The sequence below is a fragment of the Perca flavescens genome, chromosome 3 (assembly GCF_004354835.1).
Source record: "Perca flavescens isolate YP-PL-M2 chromosome 3, PFLA_1.0, whole genome shotgun sequence".
NCBI classification, from domain to species: Eukaryota; Metazoa; Chordata; class Actinopteri; order Perciformes; family Percidae; genus Perca; species Perca flavescens.
The window spans coordinates 21,848,370-21,865,833 of record NC_041333.1 but is presented as its reverse complement, the minus strand read 5'-3'; the positions used below and the strand labels follow the sequence as shown (position 1 = coordinate 21,865,833).

Genomic DNA, 17,464 nt, shown 5'->3' with positions numbered 1-17,464 from the left:
TTTTGTGCCACACTATAAAGAGGTTATAAAGGCAGAGCATACATACTTACAGCAGAGACGTCATATGTTTATCAGGCCATCGTGATTCTAGTCACACCAGTGTAAACAAAACATTTTAGTGGCACTGGGCAGATTCTAACTTGCACATGTTAGAAAAAGGCTTGTACTATGGAACCATGTCTAAGTTTCTTTGCCCAGGTCTAACATTAATGGAAACCTTTTTTTTTTTTTTTTATTGTTGAGTCCCACCGTAGAGATAACAAGTACGGTACAACAGTGAAAGTGAGTGAGACAAAGACAGAGATGATGACTAAAACTTGAGACAGCATTTGGTCTCACTTGTCCAGAAAGTACCGTCTTATATTCAAGAGTCCAACAGCCTGGGTCAATGAGTGGATCTGAGGGAAGCCCTGAACTGCTGCCCAGTCTGGCTCCTCCACTGAGTAACCGTGCCAGCAGAGACAACACACTAGTGAACATGAACCTGAATCCATTTGAACACCTCTCCCCTCCAGTTTCCATACAAAAACACATATTTCAATCCTTTACAATATGCTCACAGTACATAAAAATAACCAACAAACGTGCACGTTCATAATGTTTCTGTCTGACATCATCTTTTCCTGTTTCATGTCTTTCATTCAAACTACACCCCCCCAAGTTTTCAACGCTGAGTCAAGTGACATCACTTGAGGCAATTTATCAGACTTTGCGCAGCTCTCCTTCTGGAGCCATAAAGGCTCTATACAACTATTTTTCAAATATGCAGTTGTACTCCCAAAGACCTTTAAACACACTTTGATGTGTATAGAGTTCCCCTTTAAGAAGGGAATGACCTGGGAATGTTTGTACATTTTCACAGGTGACGAAGCAAGCTAATGCCCATGACTAGCATGTCAAAAATTCGGTCCTGTCTTAATCCAAAACATATACACATACAGGGGAAAACACGGATACAAAGGCTCCGTTAGACAAAAACCCAGACATACACACATTCAGCAGGGAACTGGGAGCGCCGAACATCTCACCCCGGCTGCTAATCATCTCAATGTTGTCACTGTGTTCTGTTCTCTGTTCAGTGGAGAAGTGACGGTACGTCCAGCACACTGACTGACATCAGAATACCAAGTACAGAGAGACAAAAAGCCTCTCTGCTTGACTGATTAGATAAAGACATGGTAGTGTGAATGATGTCAGTTTGGGAAAATCAGACACTATATCACTGGTTTGGTTTAACTATATAGGAGTGAAATGATGCCCAGCTGAAGTATCAGACCCAGTGCTGGCAATAAGTGTCTTTCACAGCAGACATTTGGACTTGTCATAACAAGAAAAGCAATGGTGTAAGTAATAACATTGGTTAATAACTATGGCTCTGTTCTATTCAAATGTGACAGTGAGATGAGACAGCATGCACAATACCAGGACCCTAAAACTGAAGCCGCCAAATGGAATTCAGCTATTTCTAATTTTATTACTTACATTTCCAATTTTCCTACTGTGACAAGGGCCTATTAGTCAATGCCTGATGACTTTCGTTTCTTTTTAACTTTCTACCTTTTTTGTGATGAAACAATGCCATAACAGTTTTAAAATCCAGTAGCGGAGCAATTTAGAACAACTGATGACATTTCTAGGGGCTGATAGCAAGACCTCCTTCATAATTAATGGAGTTTCTTGTGAATGACTGGTTGTAAGTTTTCACTCCACATCCATGATAATACATCTACAGTCTGGGCAGCTACAAATGTAATGTGGACCTGAATCAGACACTTGTGTGCTCATTCGCTGTGTGAAAGATATACATGTATAGCCAAGGGGCTGTATCAAAAAGCAAGAATTTTTTCTGAAATGTAATTCGGCTAGGCAGGGTTAGCTTCGGAGCGAGTACCGACTCTGGTGTCTCCAAAGTGTCTCCCCTTTGCTTTCGGACCACGGTGGGAAATCTCTAGCAGGAAACCCTCTCCTTGTTGCTCATGGAGAAGGAGAACCAGGAAATGAGTAGGGGGAAAATGCAAAGCTACCACGCCAAGGGCGAGTGACGTGCGTCGCCGCGACGTGTAGTTACATTTTTCAAGAGGTGCACATCAGGCTGCGGCGTAGGGTCTGGCGTATGGCCCATGTCTCCACGTACGTACGTATTCAGCCATGGCGTAGCTTTAACGCAGATGCATAAATCTCGCTTAAGGAGCCGAGTTGTATTTTGAGCAAAGTCCAAGGTAATTTCATCATTTGTCATGAAGTATGACTGTGGCGCTGGCACTGCTGTAAAGTGCATTGAAGACATTTTCTCAATAGAAGTGAAGTGGACTGTTTTGACGGCAGCAGGCCAGGCAGGGCAATGAGAGGTGGCCTTTCATCCTTGCTAGCTGTTAGCTTTGGCAGATGGACAGCAGCCCTCAGCCAGCCTTCCTGCCTGCCTGTAAACTGGGAGCAAAACTCGGGGCTGGGAGAGACCGGAGTAAAGGAGAGAGGGGTGAGAAATGAAAGAGATATAAAACATTGTATGAGGATAAGTGGTATCAAATTGTATTGTAGCATATGAAAGCCAAGCAGGAACTAGTGCAAGAGACCATCGTTTCCTCAGTTTTCTCTCTTGAAAAGAAAATAATGTCTCTTTAGAAGCAAGGGAGGAAGCTAGTGACTCAGACAGGAAGTAACACAAGCGAGCAGATGCAGGCAGCGAGGCAGATGGACTTTCATATAAGGAGGCTGCTACAGATGAGGAAAATTATTTACTTGTGTGGCTGGAATTCTGCTGAATAGCTATAGTGGTATCCATGGCAACATGGCTTTTGGCGAGTATAGAAGAGGAGCAGGCAGTGAGTGGATGCTGGGACTCACACTAGACAGAGAGGGATACCAAACCAAACTTAGACGATTTATCAATATTTATCTTCTATCATGACAGTGGTTGCCACAAGAGGCTGCTGTTTTTGTCGCTGCTACCTTGATTCCTACTTTTTTTCTTTTTTTTTTTTAACTGTGCATCATTACACTGTTTAGTTTGTATAAACAGCTAGTTAGCTGGTTCTTGATGCCATCTGAAATTAAAAACATTATCCACTGCATGACTTTTAATTACCCTCTATACGTCCGTTACCTTGTGGGATGTAGTAGCTAGCATAGCGATATCCGAGGTTTGAAATGTGTGCGTTTATTTGGAAAAATGTGTTGCGGTCTACAGTAATTACTTAATTTCCCATGTACAGTAGCAACATGGGTGAGAGAGAGATGTGGGTCGAGCATCTTCAAGCTAATGCCATGTGTCCATTTCAGTCAATAAACCTTCCGCCTTTGTACGTTTTATGGAAAAATACAGTAAAGAGAAAGTATGTTGGCTTTATTTCCAATCAGGACATTTAGTGTATATTCTGTGAATTTCAGAAAATTGGAATGCCCTGGACAATTGCAAATTTTTTCCCAAAAGATTTTCACCAACTGAAATAGACATGATGTAATTTCCATCAGTGTTGCCTTTAATATGCAACATTGATGAGAATTGATGAGTGTTATGTTACTGTTATGTTTGTATGGTTTGTGTTGGAGAAGCACTGAACATACAGACATACTGCTTACACAATGTTACTGCAGCCGACACAGTTAAAATCTCGTTCTTTTTCTCATACTAATGACAACATGTACGTTTGTTTGTGTGGAAAGCCCGCTTTTATTAAGCAACTGTAGGAAGGCATTTCAGAAATATGTCAACAGATGAGCGCATCAGCGCACACGGGGGAAAAAAGCGCACGTTAACAGGCGTGCATCTACATAATAAGCTTTTTTAAATTTAAAATGTTCAATGCCTTATTGCGCTGATGTGACCGAGTCAGACCTGAACACCGAACATCATTTCTAAATATCTGTCCGGACCCGGCCCGGCGGGTTCGGGTCGGGTATCCATCCTCTAGTAACAGGTGCAAAGCTTTGTAGGAAACAAAGCATCACCACAGACGATGTGTTCCGTTTTAGTCTCATCTTAATTCCCTGGATTAAAGATGAATTTTTGAATTTTCCAGTGCATTAGATCCTATATTAATACTCAAGATATATTAACTACAACAACCTTAAGTGTGGATTTTAAGACAATGAAACCCCTGCTGGTTGTGTCTGCATGTGTATCTCTCTCACTTTTCTGCTCTGCAAGTAAAGGCCGTCTTACTGGCTTTTACTTCATGTTCACATTTGAACTTCAGGAGCTTTTGGGAAGTGCTGATAAGGACTAGCTGTATCAACTACAAGCATGGGGCCTGTGTGTTCCATGTGTGTGTTTCTTGGCAATAATTTCTAGAAGGAATTATTTTTCTCCTTAAATTTTACTGCCAGATATGAAATGTTTAGTTTAGTTAGTTGGAAAAGCTTCAACTCCTTTTCCAACATGCTTGTTAATGGTACAGCACGTGACCAGAAACAACAGTGAATGTATAAAACAAAACCCACATTTCACGTTGTCTCACATATGCACACAGTCATCTCAGTTTGTTTGTCAGGCTTGCAATGCTGTGGCGCAAGGAGGGCAACTACACAAAGATGCACTCAGTTACTTTGGCAGCTATTTTAATCTGTAGCCCTGTTTCTTTTCTGTTTTGAGGACAGAAAACAGGCTGCGAGTCAAACAGCTCATTGGAGCAAACTCTACATCTGACACTAAGAGTCAGGGAGAGGAGGGGACACACACACACACACACACACACACACACACACACACACACACACACACACACACACACACACACACACACACACACACACACACACACACACACACACACACACACACACACACACACACACACACACACACACACACACACACACGAGGAGAGAGGAGGCAAGGTGGAGGATGGGGGTGTGGCCCTGACCAACTGCCACTTTGCTCCTTTGAAAGCCATGATGTCTCTCTCTCATGGGTGGGCCAAATTCTCTGGGCAGGCAAAGTTGAGAAAGGGGAGGTAGCCTTTCCCCTTATGACCTCATAAGGAGCAGATTCCAGATCAGCCCATCTGAGCTTTCATTTTCTCAAAGGCAGAGCAGGATACCCAGGGCTCGGTTTACACCTATTGCCATTTCTAGTCACTGAGGGACCATAGGCAGGCTGGGGGAACTCATATTAATGTTAAAAAAAACCTCAAAGTGAAATTGTCATGCCATGGGACTTTTAAACGTGTAAGTCCAAAAAGGAAAAGGAAAAACAGTTGGATTATGGTTCTATTAATGCTATTACAGATTTACTGTCGAGGAACAGGGCTGGATTTAGGGATTATCAGGTTCATGTGACCCTACCTTGTACCCAGCATGAGTCCTGCTCTTTGTGAGCGGTGTGGTGGAACAGAGCTCGATGGCCTCAGGCTCGTGAAAGATCACCGTGGGCAAGGGCTCCTTCCTCAGCGTCAGCACATTTAGCTTGGTCTTCAGCATGGTCTGAAAGTGCTGATGGAGAAAAGAGAAGTATACACACTGTGCTTTAGGCAAACATACAACCAGTACCACACAGCTACTGTATACGCCTATAGGTTAACATTTGTAGTTTCCTTGTGAACACTGCTGGAGGCACGAAGAAATGCAACCTCCACAATATCAGCATTTTAGTGTTTTTGTCATTTAAAGAGTGTCGCCACCTTTGAGTCCATATGAGATTTACATGTGTAAATGAAAAAATAATTAAGCATAATGCTCTTTAAACCTTTTATGAGGCTCAAAGGGTGGAAATACCAACAAAAGACATTGGGATATTATATTTTAAGCTTTTGTTTGACGTGTATAAAAAAAACCTATCAGTATGAAATTCACACACACACACACACACACACACACACACACACACACGCACGCACGCACACACGCACGCACACACGCACACGCACACGTGAAAACTGGTGGTGAAGGCTTAAAGTGAGATGATGTGAGAGGTTTTTTTTTCAGCTGAAAGTGGAATGTGAAGAACAGATGAAGGGAGCTCTGCCCTCGCTGCCTCTGTCAAAATAAGAGGAGGAGGAGAGCCGCCTGCTCTCATACTACAGTCCATGGCTGAGCAGAACCACATGGTGGATCTGGCTCCGTGGCATTTCAGGGCTTCCTCGTAACAGTCAAGACAAAGCTGAGCAGCTCATGAAACAGTACTTTCACAACTAAGGAAAAGACATATGGCATGTCTGCTGGGCAGTGTGTCTGCAGCTCCCCTCCATTATCAACATCATACAGCAGTAGCAAATAGTCTGTGAATATAATGTCTTGTACATGGGCAATTACCTTTGAATCTGATATTTTTAATATTAATTTGTTACTTGTCGGTTTCTTTTAACAGGTTTTGCATGCGGAATATATTTAAGTGCAGCTACCTGCTTTGATTCTGACTTGCTCGCTTTTTAGCCATGCTAGGGAAATGGTCAGACCAGACTGAAACACCTCAACAACTGTCATATGAAATTTGGTACACACATTCATAGTCCCCAGAGGATGACTTTGATGATCCCCTGATGTTTAATATAGGGGCATCATCTGGTCAAGTTTTTTTATTTATATATTTTAGACCAAATACCTGCAAAACTACTGACATCACATCAGCCTCAGGTGTGTTTACTGCTAATTAAAAGTTAGCATGCTAACATGCTAAACTAAGATGGTGAACATTCTTACTTAGCATTGTTATTGTTAGCATGTACCTTAAGGCTGCACTACTGTACTAGTGCACTAGCATGTACCTTAAGGCTGCACTACTGCACTACTCAGTATGACACGATGTGCCCTGCTATGACATGAACTTCCATGATGACCTTCGAAGTCACTGTTCCATTATCTTTAATGTGACTATTATTTACCACTGTTCATCACGCCCCCAACCGGCCCCGTCAGACACCGCCTACCAAGAGTCTGGGTCTGCCGAGGTTTCTTCCTAAAAGGGAGTTTTTCCTCGCCACTGTTGCAATAGCCACTGCTAATGCTTGCTCTTGAGGGAATTACTGTAATTGTTGGGGTTTTGGAATTTATAGAGTGTGGTCTAGACCTACTCTATCTGTAAAGTGTCTCAAGACACTCGTTATGATTTGATACTATAAATAAAATTGAATTGAAGGCATCACTGTGTCTTATGGCCTCACAGAGCCACTACTGTAGACTTTGTAACTGTATGCGATTCCCTTTATTTCTCACCTTTATTATTATACCCACTTTCTGCTAAGTACAGACTATTGTAATAACAGGCGCTAATCTAGTCATCTATCAGTGTAAATCTCAGAATATGTTTTAAAATGAACCATTGTTCTGTTAAGTACAGATTATTTTTTACAAATGCTCCCATTCATGTTTTTTTCTCTTTGGCACTTCAAAGCTGTTTTCCGTGTTGGACCTGCACCATGTCCATTTTTTATGCAACAGATGCTCAACATTTTCAGGCGATGAAAACAGTCAATCCTGCCAAAACAGGCTGCCATCAATCTTCAGTGTTGGTTTGTTTGGCAAAGCCAAGTAGAACATCCTCAATCAACTTCAAGAAATAGATTTGGTGTTCAGTCTCTAAATTTAAGACCACTGCATTGAATATTGTAATATAAATATGTTACACATATTCAATTAAAAACATTATTGAGTATTCTTATACATTTCTTAGCATTGGTGCTTTGTAGTCTGTCTCGTCAATGCCTGTGACACATGTTTAATTACATTAATCTGACTGCCAATACCTGTCATTTGGCTATATTATATTACCGCTACCCTACCAATAATAATAGTATTATTTTAAGGTTTTGGAATTTGATGTACAAATGTCATTAATAAAAACAAAAAATAATGAGTGCCATCCAACTAATAGCCCCACTCCTATGATGATGCCCTTCAGTACAAAACGCAACCTGTTGGAGCAGAAACCCTAGCAACACCTCCCCAAGTGGGGGGGGAGGGGCTGTCAGGAAAGAGGATGATAAGGCAAGAAAAAACAAGGAGCAGATGAAGGAGAAAGGCAGAAAAAGCAAGATGGAGCTGTGAAAGTAAAGCCACATGTGTGTAAACGCTCGCTGACCTCCGCATCAGCACTTTACAGCTTCCTGACAGCGGCTCACATTCTTGCGGTTGGAGGAGAGGGGGGGGGCTGTGGCGGGGCTCCCCGACTCCTCCACACCCCCACCAGGAGCAAAAGGCCTGAGCGGAGCGGAGGGCCACTTGTGGGGTAATGCTGGAATTCTATTTATAATATTTATACTGCATTTTATGTATTTTATTTCTCAAGTCCCAACAGTCTCCTCATTAAGTTACTGCTGTTATTGATTCTATTTCGGACTTTAACTTGGACCCAGGCCGGTTTTCTGTCTCCACCACCAGGGCAGTGTGGTTTGGTTACAAGACAAGGGTCGTGTCTACACCTCAGACCTAAATGCTAAACAATGGCTGCTGTCACAAGAAAACCTCAAATATCTAAATAATAGTCCTCTTTCAGGATTATGAACCTTGTTTTAAGATTGACACAGGGGCCTGATCTCCATACATACTACGTAAATGTAGTACATTTTATATGTCACCATCTATTGACTTGTATTCCCTTGCATTAAAACCCATAAATCCATGATGAATGTAATGTTGTATATTTACATCTGAATAACTTTTTACTAAATTAATTTAGCTGTCACACTACTAATACACACAAATGGCCCAATGCCAGCTATAACTCACTTGAGGGGTCTCCAAAATCCACACATATCAGAAATCTAATGGTAGGGTCTTTAAACTATTTCACAACTCGGCCAGGGTTTGATAAGTGACAGCCAACACCCTGTTTGGCCTCAAGTCCTCAACGCCATGCCCTGAGCTCTTTGGGTCCTATCTGGGATTATCACCAACATTCTTACATTTATTACAGGTTTATTTGGATAGGGACAGATACAAAAAACATAGATAAGCTTCAACAGTCATCTGATGTATGTATCATAGTGTTTTTAGCCAAAGCTAATTCACAACACTTGTCCCTAGTAGGGCTTTTGGTTAAAAATACAGATTTACATTATTAAAAATACGACAAGATGAAATAAAATGGAATGAAATGAAAAAGGAAAGAAAGTATATGGAGAGAGCACAGTGTAAAGACTAAATATGAGAGCAAGATTGTTCCCGAATTAGCCACAATTTGTTTTTAGTTTTTTTTTTAAGGTGGCTAATGAATTTATTGGTTTCTGAACAGTAGCCCACATTTACAGCAACTGCCAAGAATGTCCTTGTCAGTGTCAATCTGCAATTTATGCCTGAGTCAATGAAGTGCATGACTTCTCCTCAAAACCAGGTTCCCCTGTGTTAAAGGATTCAGGGGGACCATTTCTAAACAATCACTGAGATTCATTTTTTTCTCAGTGCAGTTGCTAATTATTCCATTCCATTCAGATTTATTTGTATGAGAAAAAGATTCCATGTCTTGCAGATAAATTAAAAAAGTTAAATGTTTGAAGTATTCGATACATCCAAAAACTATTTGATTATAAGACTATGAGACTTCTTCACATCTTACCACTTGCTATCATTCTTCAGTTCCCATTTAGCTACAACAAAATATATTGTTGATAGGCCTGGTTTTTTTTTTTTTTTGTCCACATGCATTTTAATTACACCTCTTTGATTACTACTAATTACAATCTATTGTTACATCTATTTATACTTACTAAGTTGTATTACTTCCACGCTTTATTTTTGGACTTGCTGTACATCCAACCAAACTATTTGTTCATTTGTTAGCCAGTTACATTCACTTTCATAACATTAAAAAAGTCTACATGTATATATTTAGCACTGCAGCATGACTGTAATGCTAAATGCATCCACACTGACTCCTTTTACAACTTTTACAATAATTCTGTTATTTATATTTGTATCTTATGAGTTGATTTGCTTAAAAAAAAAAAAAAACAGTACTTCCAATCAACTTTATCCCACAATATTTTACATATAGGCCTAATGCCTTTTTATTAAGAGAGAAGCATTCATATTTAGAATAGGGCAGACGACCAAGTCAAATCCCACAGACCCATTGCTGGCAGCTAATTCTGAATGATTGATCCCCAAGTATGTTCCTGATTAACGCTGGAAATCACGTGTCGTTAACACAAGTACAAATGCAAATTTTTCAGAGTGTCTTTACTTTTACTTAATTGTTATATGCAAATTTAAAAATATGTAAATCCAAGAAAACATCTGAACAATCACGTCCATGAGAAAATCAAGCAGACAGGCTTTGGAGAGTTTGCCCCCTGCATTGATGAGCTTAGCAGGTCACAGATGGTAAGTTAAACTTTTGGCCCCCTGGGGGAGCATTCTTACAGGAAAGAGGTTTTCGGGTCAATCTCATGGTTAGACACTGCAAAACAGACCTCTGCTACGCCTACTGAGACACAAAATAGGGGTTATATGGATGTGATCATGACAGAAGGAAAACTGGAAGCTGGAAATATTGTTAAAAAAAACCACCAGAAGCTAAATGGATAGATGTTCCATCGCTAAAAAGCATGATATTTAGGGGTGTGCAAAAAAAATCGATTCACGTTCGTATCGCGATTCAAGCTCTACCGATTCAAAATCAATTTTTTTTTATTGTAGGTCTACAGCAATCACATGGGAAAAGTAACTACATTTACACACTCGAAAATCGATTTTGAATCGAATGTTGAGCCTAAAAATCAATATCGAATCCAATTGTGACATTTTCTGAATTGACATTCTGAAAAGATACACCCCTTGCATACACAGATGGCTACTGGTTCATCCTAAAAATGTGTTTTGTAAAGTATGTTTAGGAGCTTAACACAGACGACCTCAAGACCAAAACAGTTTGTCAACATTAGCCAGTGTCTCAGAAACATCTGCATAGACGGACCCACACACACACGTAGCGGGCTGGAAGATGAAAGAGTGCGTAGAGCTCTGTACCAGATGTTGTAGGTCTGTCGGCAGAGTGCATGACACTAGAACTTCAATGTGTCTTACCAGGTCATCTGTACGGCATCAGATCTTGTAAAGTGTAAAGTCAGGAATGGTCCAGAAACAGAATCATATAACTGTTTCCAGGAACAAAAGAAAATGTTTGTATCACCGTTACCAGCTTGGGGTTTAATTTTGGGGGTGAAGCCTGCAATCAGTGTGGCCCCTACCACCATATCGCAGTTGGTGTACCTGGACAGGAAACAAACCATGACAGTTAGTTTGGAACAGAGCTTTAAAATAAGCCAGAGTCTTATTTAATGACCAAGTGGGACAACTTTTCTATGGAGAAAAACAAGTAAGTAAGAGCATCAAGCATCACACCTTGAGCTGTGCATTGCTCCTCCTATACTAGCTGACAAAACCTAAAGATACCCTGTGGCATTTTCTTTTACATTTAGTTTTACTCACCAACAGGAGTTGTATGCTTGAGGTCTTCTAGAGAACATTTATTTGCAAAGCCAATTTCAGAACCTGCACTGTTTACATCCATTTTCACCATAGACAGTGAAATAAATGGACACAGCCAGTGAAGTCAATTAGAAGCACTTTTCCGTTGATGGCTGAGCAAATTGCGCAGCTGCTGCGCAGCCTCAAACTGAGCTCAACGACGTAGATGTGACGTGAGCAACCTGTCTGAAATTTGTAAGTCTTCAAACTGAGCTCAACGACGTAGATGTCCACGTGAGCAACCTGTCTGAAATTTTTGTTCCGAAGTCTTCTTGTAGCTGACGCCAAGAGAAATTCCCTCACTGTATCATTCCGAAAAGTCTTGGTTATAAAAACGCGGGAGACGGAGGAGCCTTTAATACATTGTCGCGTTTCTTTAGAAATAAACAATGGAGCTGTCCATGAGTCAAAATAACGCCAAAATGAATGGGAGGGAGCAGGAGCAAAATGTTGCTGAAATATTTTGTTTTTGCCTGCTGATGCTTTCATGGACTCTCTATGGGATTTACTCCCCTTGACTGTAAACTGGCTCCCCCGTCCAATTCTGCCTCCATAGGGTACCTTTAAAAACATTGAGCCAGAAACTCCATAGGGTACCTTTAAAGCCAGAGCAAGATGTTTTGCTTACAAAACAACAGGCAACAAACCACTGCCATTAGCCAGTGAGAAAAGAGCCAGCATGTGGTGGCAGTTACTACCTAAAGCCAAAAGTGGGATGCTTCTTTATTGCCTCACTGTAATTTCTCTACTGTGGGAGGTCCCTACGCAGAGGAAAGCCTATTTTTCTTACCATGATTGACAGAAATGTTGCTTGGTTATAAAAACGCCCAAACCTCAGAGCCTGGGGTGGCAATTTCTGGGGCATAAAAACGTTTGAGATACAAGGTAATGGAGCCTTTAATACATTGTCAATTTAAATATGTTCGTTTTTGCTTTAGAAAAAACTAAACAATGGACAAATAGAGTCTTTAAATGCTTCAGATGTAAAGTTATTTGCTGTCAAAATAACGCCAAAATGAATGGGAGTCAATGGAATGCTAGCGGCAGGTGATGGCTTGTTAGCCTCAGAATTTCCCCGTAGGAGGTACGCTTTCCGGATGCTCGTTTACCACCTTGATTTTTGCCTGCTGGCAGTCTTCCTCCTCCCACCTTTTGCTAATGCATTGCTAAGTTTCTTGGGATGTTACTGCCACCTGTTGATCAGTGGAATAAACTATTGGCAGTAATGTGTATCCTATCGCCCATGTGCTTATGCGTCCTTGAGTGTGTACACGAGAAACTCACCAAATGGGGACAGGCTCATAAAAACATTGTCCAATTCTGCCTCTAGTAGCCAGAAACTCCATAGGGTACCTTTAAAGCCAGAGCAAGATGTTTTGCTTACAAAACAACAGGCAACAAACCACTGCCATTAGCCAGTGAGAAAAGAGCCAGCATGTGGTGGCAGTTACTACCTAAAGCCAAAAGTGGGATGCACCTCCTTCAGTTTATTGCATGGTAAGGACTGGGCAGTGTAACTTTCTAAGCTGTCCCTCTATGTGTTTACAGTCTCCAATAAACTAAACATGTCTGATCCCGGACAGTTTCCAGTGTGGGAGTGAATATGTCTGACACCGCGGAGGGACTGTTTATTTGGAGGTCCTGCATGTATAGCTTTATACTGATTTAGTGTAACAGTGCTGTAGTAACGTTAGAGGAAAGCCTATTTTTCTTACCATGATTGGAGCACAAGGGCGTGCGGGATGGAGAAGGTCAATGATCGGATGTTGTGATTGGTGGGTTACTTCTGCAGGAGGAAGTGGGTATTAAAGTACCCAAACCTCAGAGCCTGGGGGTGGCAATTTCTGGCTGGCAGTAAAAACATTAATAACTGTTTGACATAAACAATGAACCCTTTGTTACTTTTACTTGAGTAAAGAAGTTAAATCAACATCTTTTTTAAATAGTCTGAACTTCTACTTGAGTACGGGAAGTGAGTACTTTTGCCATCTCTGCATACGAGACCCAGAACACTGCATATTGCGCAATCTGTTGTTGAACCAACATGGCCTCTGCCTGAAGAAAAAGGGCCCCGAAACTGATTAAGGCAGCGAAAGGTAAAAGGGATGGGGAAATGGACACAGAGACAGTGAATAGAAAACATGATGAGAGAGGCACCGACACACAGCATTGCAACACACACTTTGGTACCATATATATATATATATATATATTTACAAAATTAACGCAGCTGTGTTTGTTTACTTCATGAACATAACAGGCTACTCTGTATTGTTGCCCAAGTAATGAAAACCGCAGCTGATTGGACAAACTGTCACATGGGTTTGTTTTCTCCGGATATTGAGAGCCAGACTGTCATGGCGGCCGCTCAGAATACGATCTCATATTGTACTAAGATAGTTCACTGAAACATGTTTCTGAAAAACATTTTAAGCGAGAAATAGGCCGTGCAGTTGCTGAATCTGTCTTCATTTCAGCTCAACAAAGGTCAGTTTAGAAGATTTTCGTCAAAAGACTCTAGTCACCTCATCCTGCTCGCCATTTCCGGGTGAGTCCCGACAGTTTCTACATAGGCCGTTTCCAGCAGCCTGTCAGCAGGACAGCCGGGGACGGTGAAAAAATCTGCTCTCAAGTCAACATTTCTAGTTTTCCAGCAGCCTTCAGCTGTTGTTGCTGCTGTTGTTCTGAAAGATATTAAACATTCTGAACTTAGCAGAACCTTTCCTTGTTTGTTTTTTTCTTGATATTTGCAAAAGTTAAATGATTTAGCATTTAAATATCCATTATTATAAGCTTCAGTCTCAATTTAAAAAAAAACGATTAATCGCGATTAATTACAGCAAATTGTGCAATTAATTAGTTAATTTTTTTTAATCAATTGACAGCCCTAATATATATATATATATATATATATAGTCAAAATAAAAGCGGCTTGTCATTGGTGATGATGCCTAACTCATTCCACACGACCTGTATCTTCTCACCCCCACTTCTCTTCCCCCCTCCTCTTCCCTGCCTGAGCATGAGACAAAAATGCAGCAAGACATCAGGTGTTGCTATGGCAACAGAGGACAGCACAAGCGAGAATAATATGGACGGATTGCCATAGTGAATGAAAACAACAAAACAGAAGATGATAAAATACTAGTACATTCTCGATCAGCTACCGGACACCTTCAGCTCTAGAAGACCGCACCACTCCTGACAAAAAAAAAAAAGAGGTAATGGATACCAGTCTAAAGGATGGCCGTTGCCAAGGTTACAAAGCAAGCGATTGACAGGTACTGCTTCTATCGTTCTATATAACCACTTTTCACTGGAAGGGGTTTTCATTTATAATGTAATTTTTAACTATAACATTTTATTTACTGATCCAAAAGATATTGGCAGTACATGTGGATTCATATGGGTTTCTGCGGTTTACACAAGAACAGAACTACCCGGGCAGACTTCGTTGATCCAAATTCACCTCAAAAGTCATCTATCAAGTTAAACATTGCCATTTAGTGTTGCTAGTTTTCAAATGGACAGCAGGAACATGCTAAACTCTTTATCAACTTTGGGCCACAGCTGGTCTCCAGGAGGTAAGCCGGTGTGAGTTATCAGAAGAATGATATCTTCAAACATGCAAACCTGCCTTTTTTCTCCAGCTAGCATTGCGCTTTCACGAAACTGTGTCCAACACTTCCCATAATGCAACTCAACAAACTCATGAACTCAACATAAATGCCCATGTCGCCATGCCATCAGTTTGTAAAGCATGCTTCCTGTTTTTGTTTTGTTTTGAGTCTCCAAGGCTAAGCTGAGAGAGCCCTGATGTTTTGTTGTTATTTCTCAGACTTTAGAAAGCTCTCCCCATAATAAGTACCGGTAAACAGATCTTCAAGAGTAAGATCGGTGCTCTGCCTACTCTTTTATATGTGCAAACGTTTCAGAATCTCAATTAAGTGGTTCCCAGATGTAACAGCAGTAAAAATCGCATTGGTTCTTCACACAGAGAGGATGCAGCCCATTCTGCACCCTCATAAGCTGATAATCAGTATAGTGCTGATATTAAGGGTTGGGTAAGTTGACAGTTGCTAACATGACATCGCCAGTTCTATCACTCTGTTTTGACCATGGGCCTATTCTCTATTTGTCTTTTAGTGTGGGATAAGTTGGCAAAGTGCAGTGACTGGAATGATTAACTTACTCACATGCAAATTTACTTGAGCAAGGAGCCACGGAAAATGTGAGATATATGGTGACTGAATGACACTTGTTGAACTTGACACTGAAAGTTCATCCAAAAATCACAGCGCAGTGTTCAATCAACCTTAATCAATAACAGCTAATGAAGTATAAATTATAGAATGTCATCCAAAGGGTGATGGTTCTGGAACGCGGTTGCCAGGCGACACACGAGCCAGTAACATTATTTGGATGAACATTATTTTTAAATGAATTTAAGCGTCGGAGGTCATGCAGATGTGTGTTTACGGGATGATTTACAGCGGCCCCTAACTCCACATCTGAACACCGGAACGCTCGGTTTAAATAATTCGTGATTCCATCTTCTTGACGCCTGGGCAGAAGAAGTGATTGTGCAAGTTCACTTGGCAGGCAGTCCGCAGGCCTACATCTGGAGAGCATTACGTCTGCAAGAGACGTGAAGCCAGACTCGGTGCACAGCTTGCCTCTGGATATCAAACTACGTGTCATTAAAGGTGTGTTTTCCATTTCTTAACAGGTTGCAGGCGGCAGGTGACTCTCCAGAGACTGCTCTTCTTTTTCTTCTTCATTTTAGCACGGGAATGAAGAGGAAAACAGTAGATTAAGCATCCTGATGTGACAACATGAAGGGGAAATAGACTGACAACAGAAGAGAAGGCCTGCAGTTGCACTCAGTAGGTTAGTGTGAAGGGAGAGTGTTGGATTAAACAGGCCTGTGGGCCAAAATAGGCGTTTTATAAACGGGAATATGCTTGTCTTTGACAATTTAAAAATGTTTTCGCAAATATCCAGCGGTATATCACCGGAATGCAGCGGAGGAACAAATTGTTGCACTGTGTCCCCGGTTTGCGTAAAATGAATATGTTCCTTTTAACGTATCACAGAGGTAGAGAGATTAGCCAAACAAATGATGGTATAAATACCTAGAACGTGATCCTAACATTTTAAAGACGGCTAACAACATTCGAGCGAAAGACGTTGCTCACAAAACATCTGTAGCTGCTCAGAAATCGTAGCAAGTCTCTCCAGGCTGAAGCCATGTACAGCACGGGGGGTTTCAGTGACTGTGACCACGGCTCAAACGTTTATTTACTGCTGCCCTGTCGACAATAAGCGTTTCTCACACACCCGAATCTTACCTGCAATCGCTCCGAAGCGGGTTGCCACATATTAGCAGTATCAAAGGTTTTCCGTTTTTCGCTGCAGCTTGTTCTCTTTTCGTAGTCCGGTTCACATCTGCTCGCTTTCACGGCTTGCCTCTCTGTCCTCCTTCAATCTGGACTGCTCGGTAATGAAGAATATGTTGCTCCGCCTGGCTGTAGTTATCAGACCGACCAGCAGGTGGAGGTACCTGCTCTCTGTGTGTCTGGTCGGCTCAATGCTGCCTTCAGGTGCTTTAGGAAATCGAGGCTTCCACCCATATACTGTTATTAATATACGGTCTATGCTTCCACCAGAAAGGCGACAAACAGTGACAAGGTGGATTTTAGCTTCAATCAGAAACTAGCTTACCGGTACATATGTGCAGCTATGCTAATAGCATAGCCTACTGTTAAGATGCTGTGTGGCATTTTTAAATTGTTTTATTTCAGAAAGATTAAGACCATATGGTGCAAGTTTAAAGGGGCCGTACTTGACATTCAGATCATTAATATAGCAGCAAACAAATATTTGCTGTAAAGATAAAAAAAAAAAAAAAAAAAAACGTAGGTATTTCTCATATTGGGGAATGGTCTGTGATAGCTGTGTGGAGGGTGTGTTGTTTTTTTTCTCAGTATTTCAAGTACAGCCCCTTTAAACTTCAAGACATTACATTTTGGCAGTTTGATATCAACTAATTGTTTTGGTTTTA

At 41.1% G+C, this 17,464-nt stretch overlaps 1 protein-coding gene across 1 annotated transcript in view; it reads right to left on the bottom strand.

The window, feature by feature from the left end:
* pid1 (phosphotyrosine interaction domain containing 1) overlaps positions 1-16,988 on the bottom strand; it is a 33,049-nt gene extending 16,061 nt beyond the window's left edge. The window contains exons 1-2 of the mRNA XM_028573721.1: positions 16,752-16,988; positions 5,284-5,430 (exon numbers count right to left, since the gene is read on the bottom strand). Coding sequence (XP_028429522.1) covers positions 5,284-5,430; positions 16,752-16,781 — 177 coding nt within the window. The 5' untranslated portion in view covers positions 16,782-16,988. The remainder of the gene's footprint in view (positions 1-5,283; positions 5,431-16,751) is intronic.
* Between the last annotated feature and the right edge of the window lie 476 nt (positions 16,989-17,464).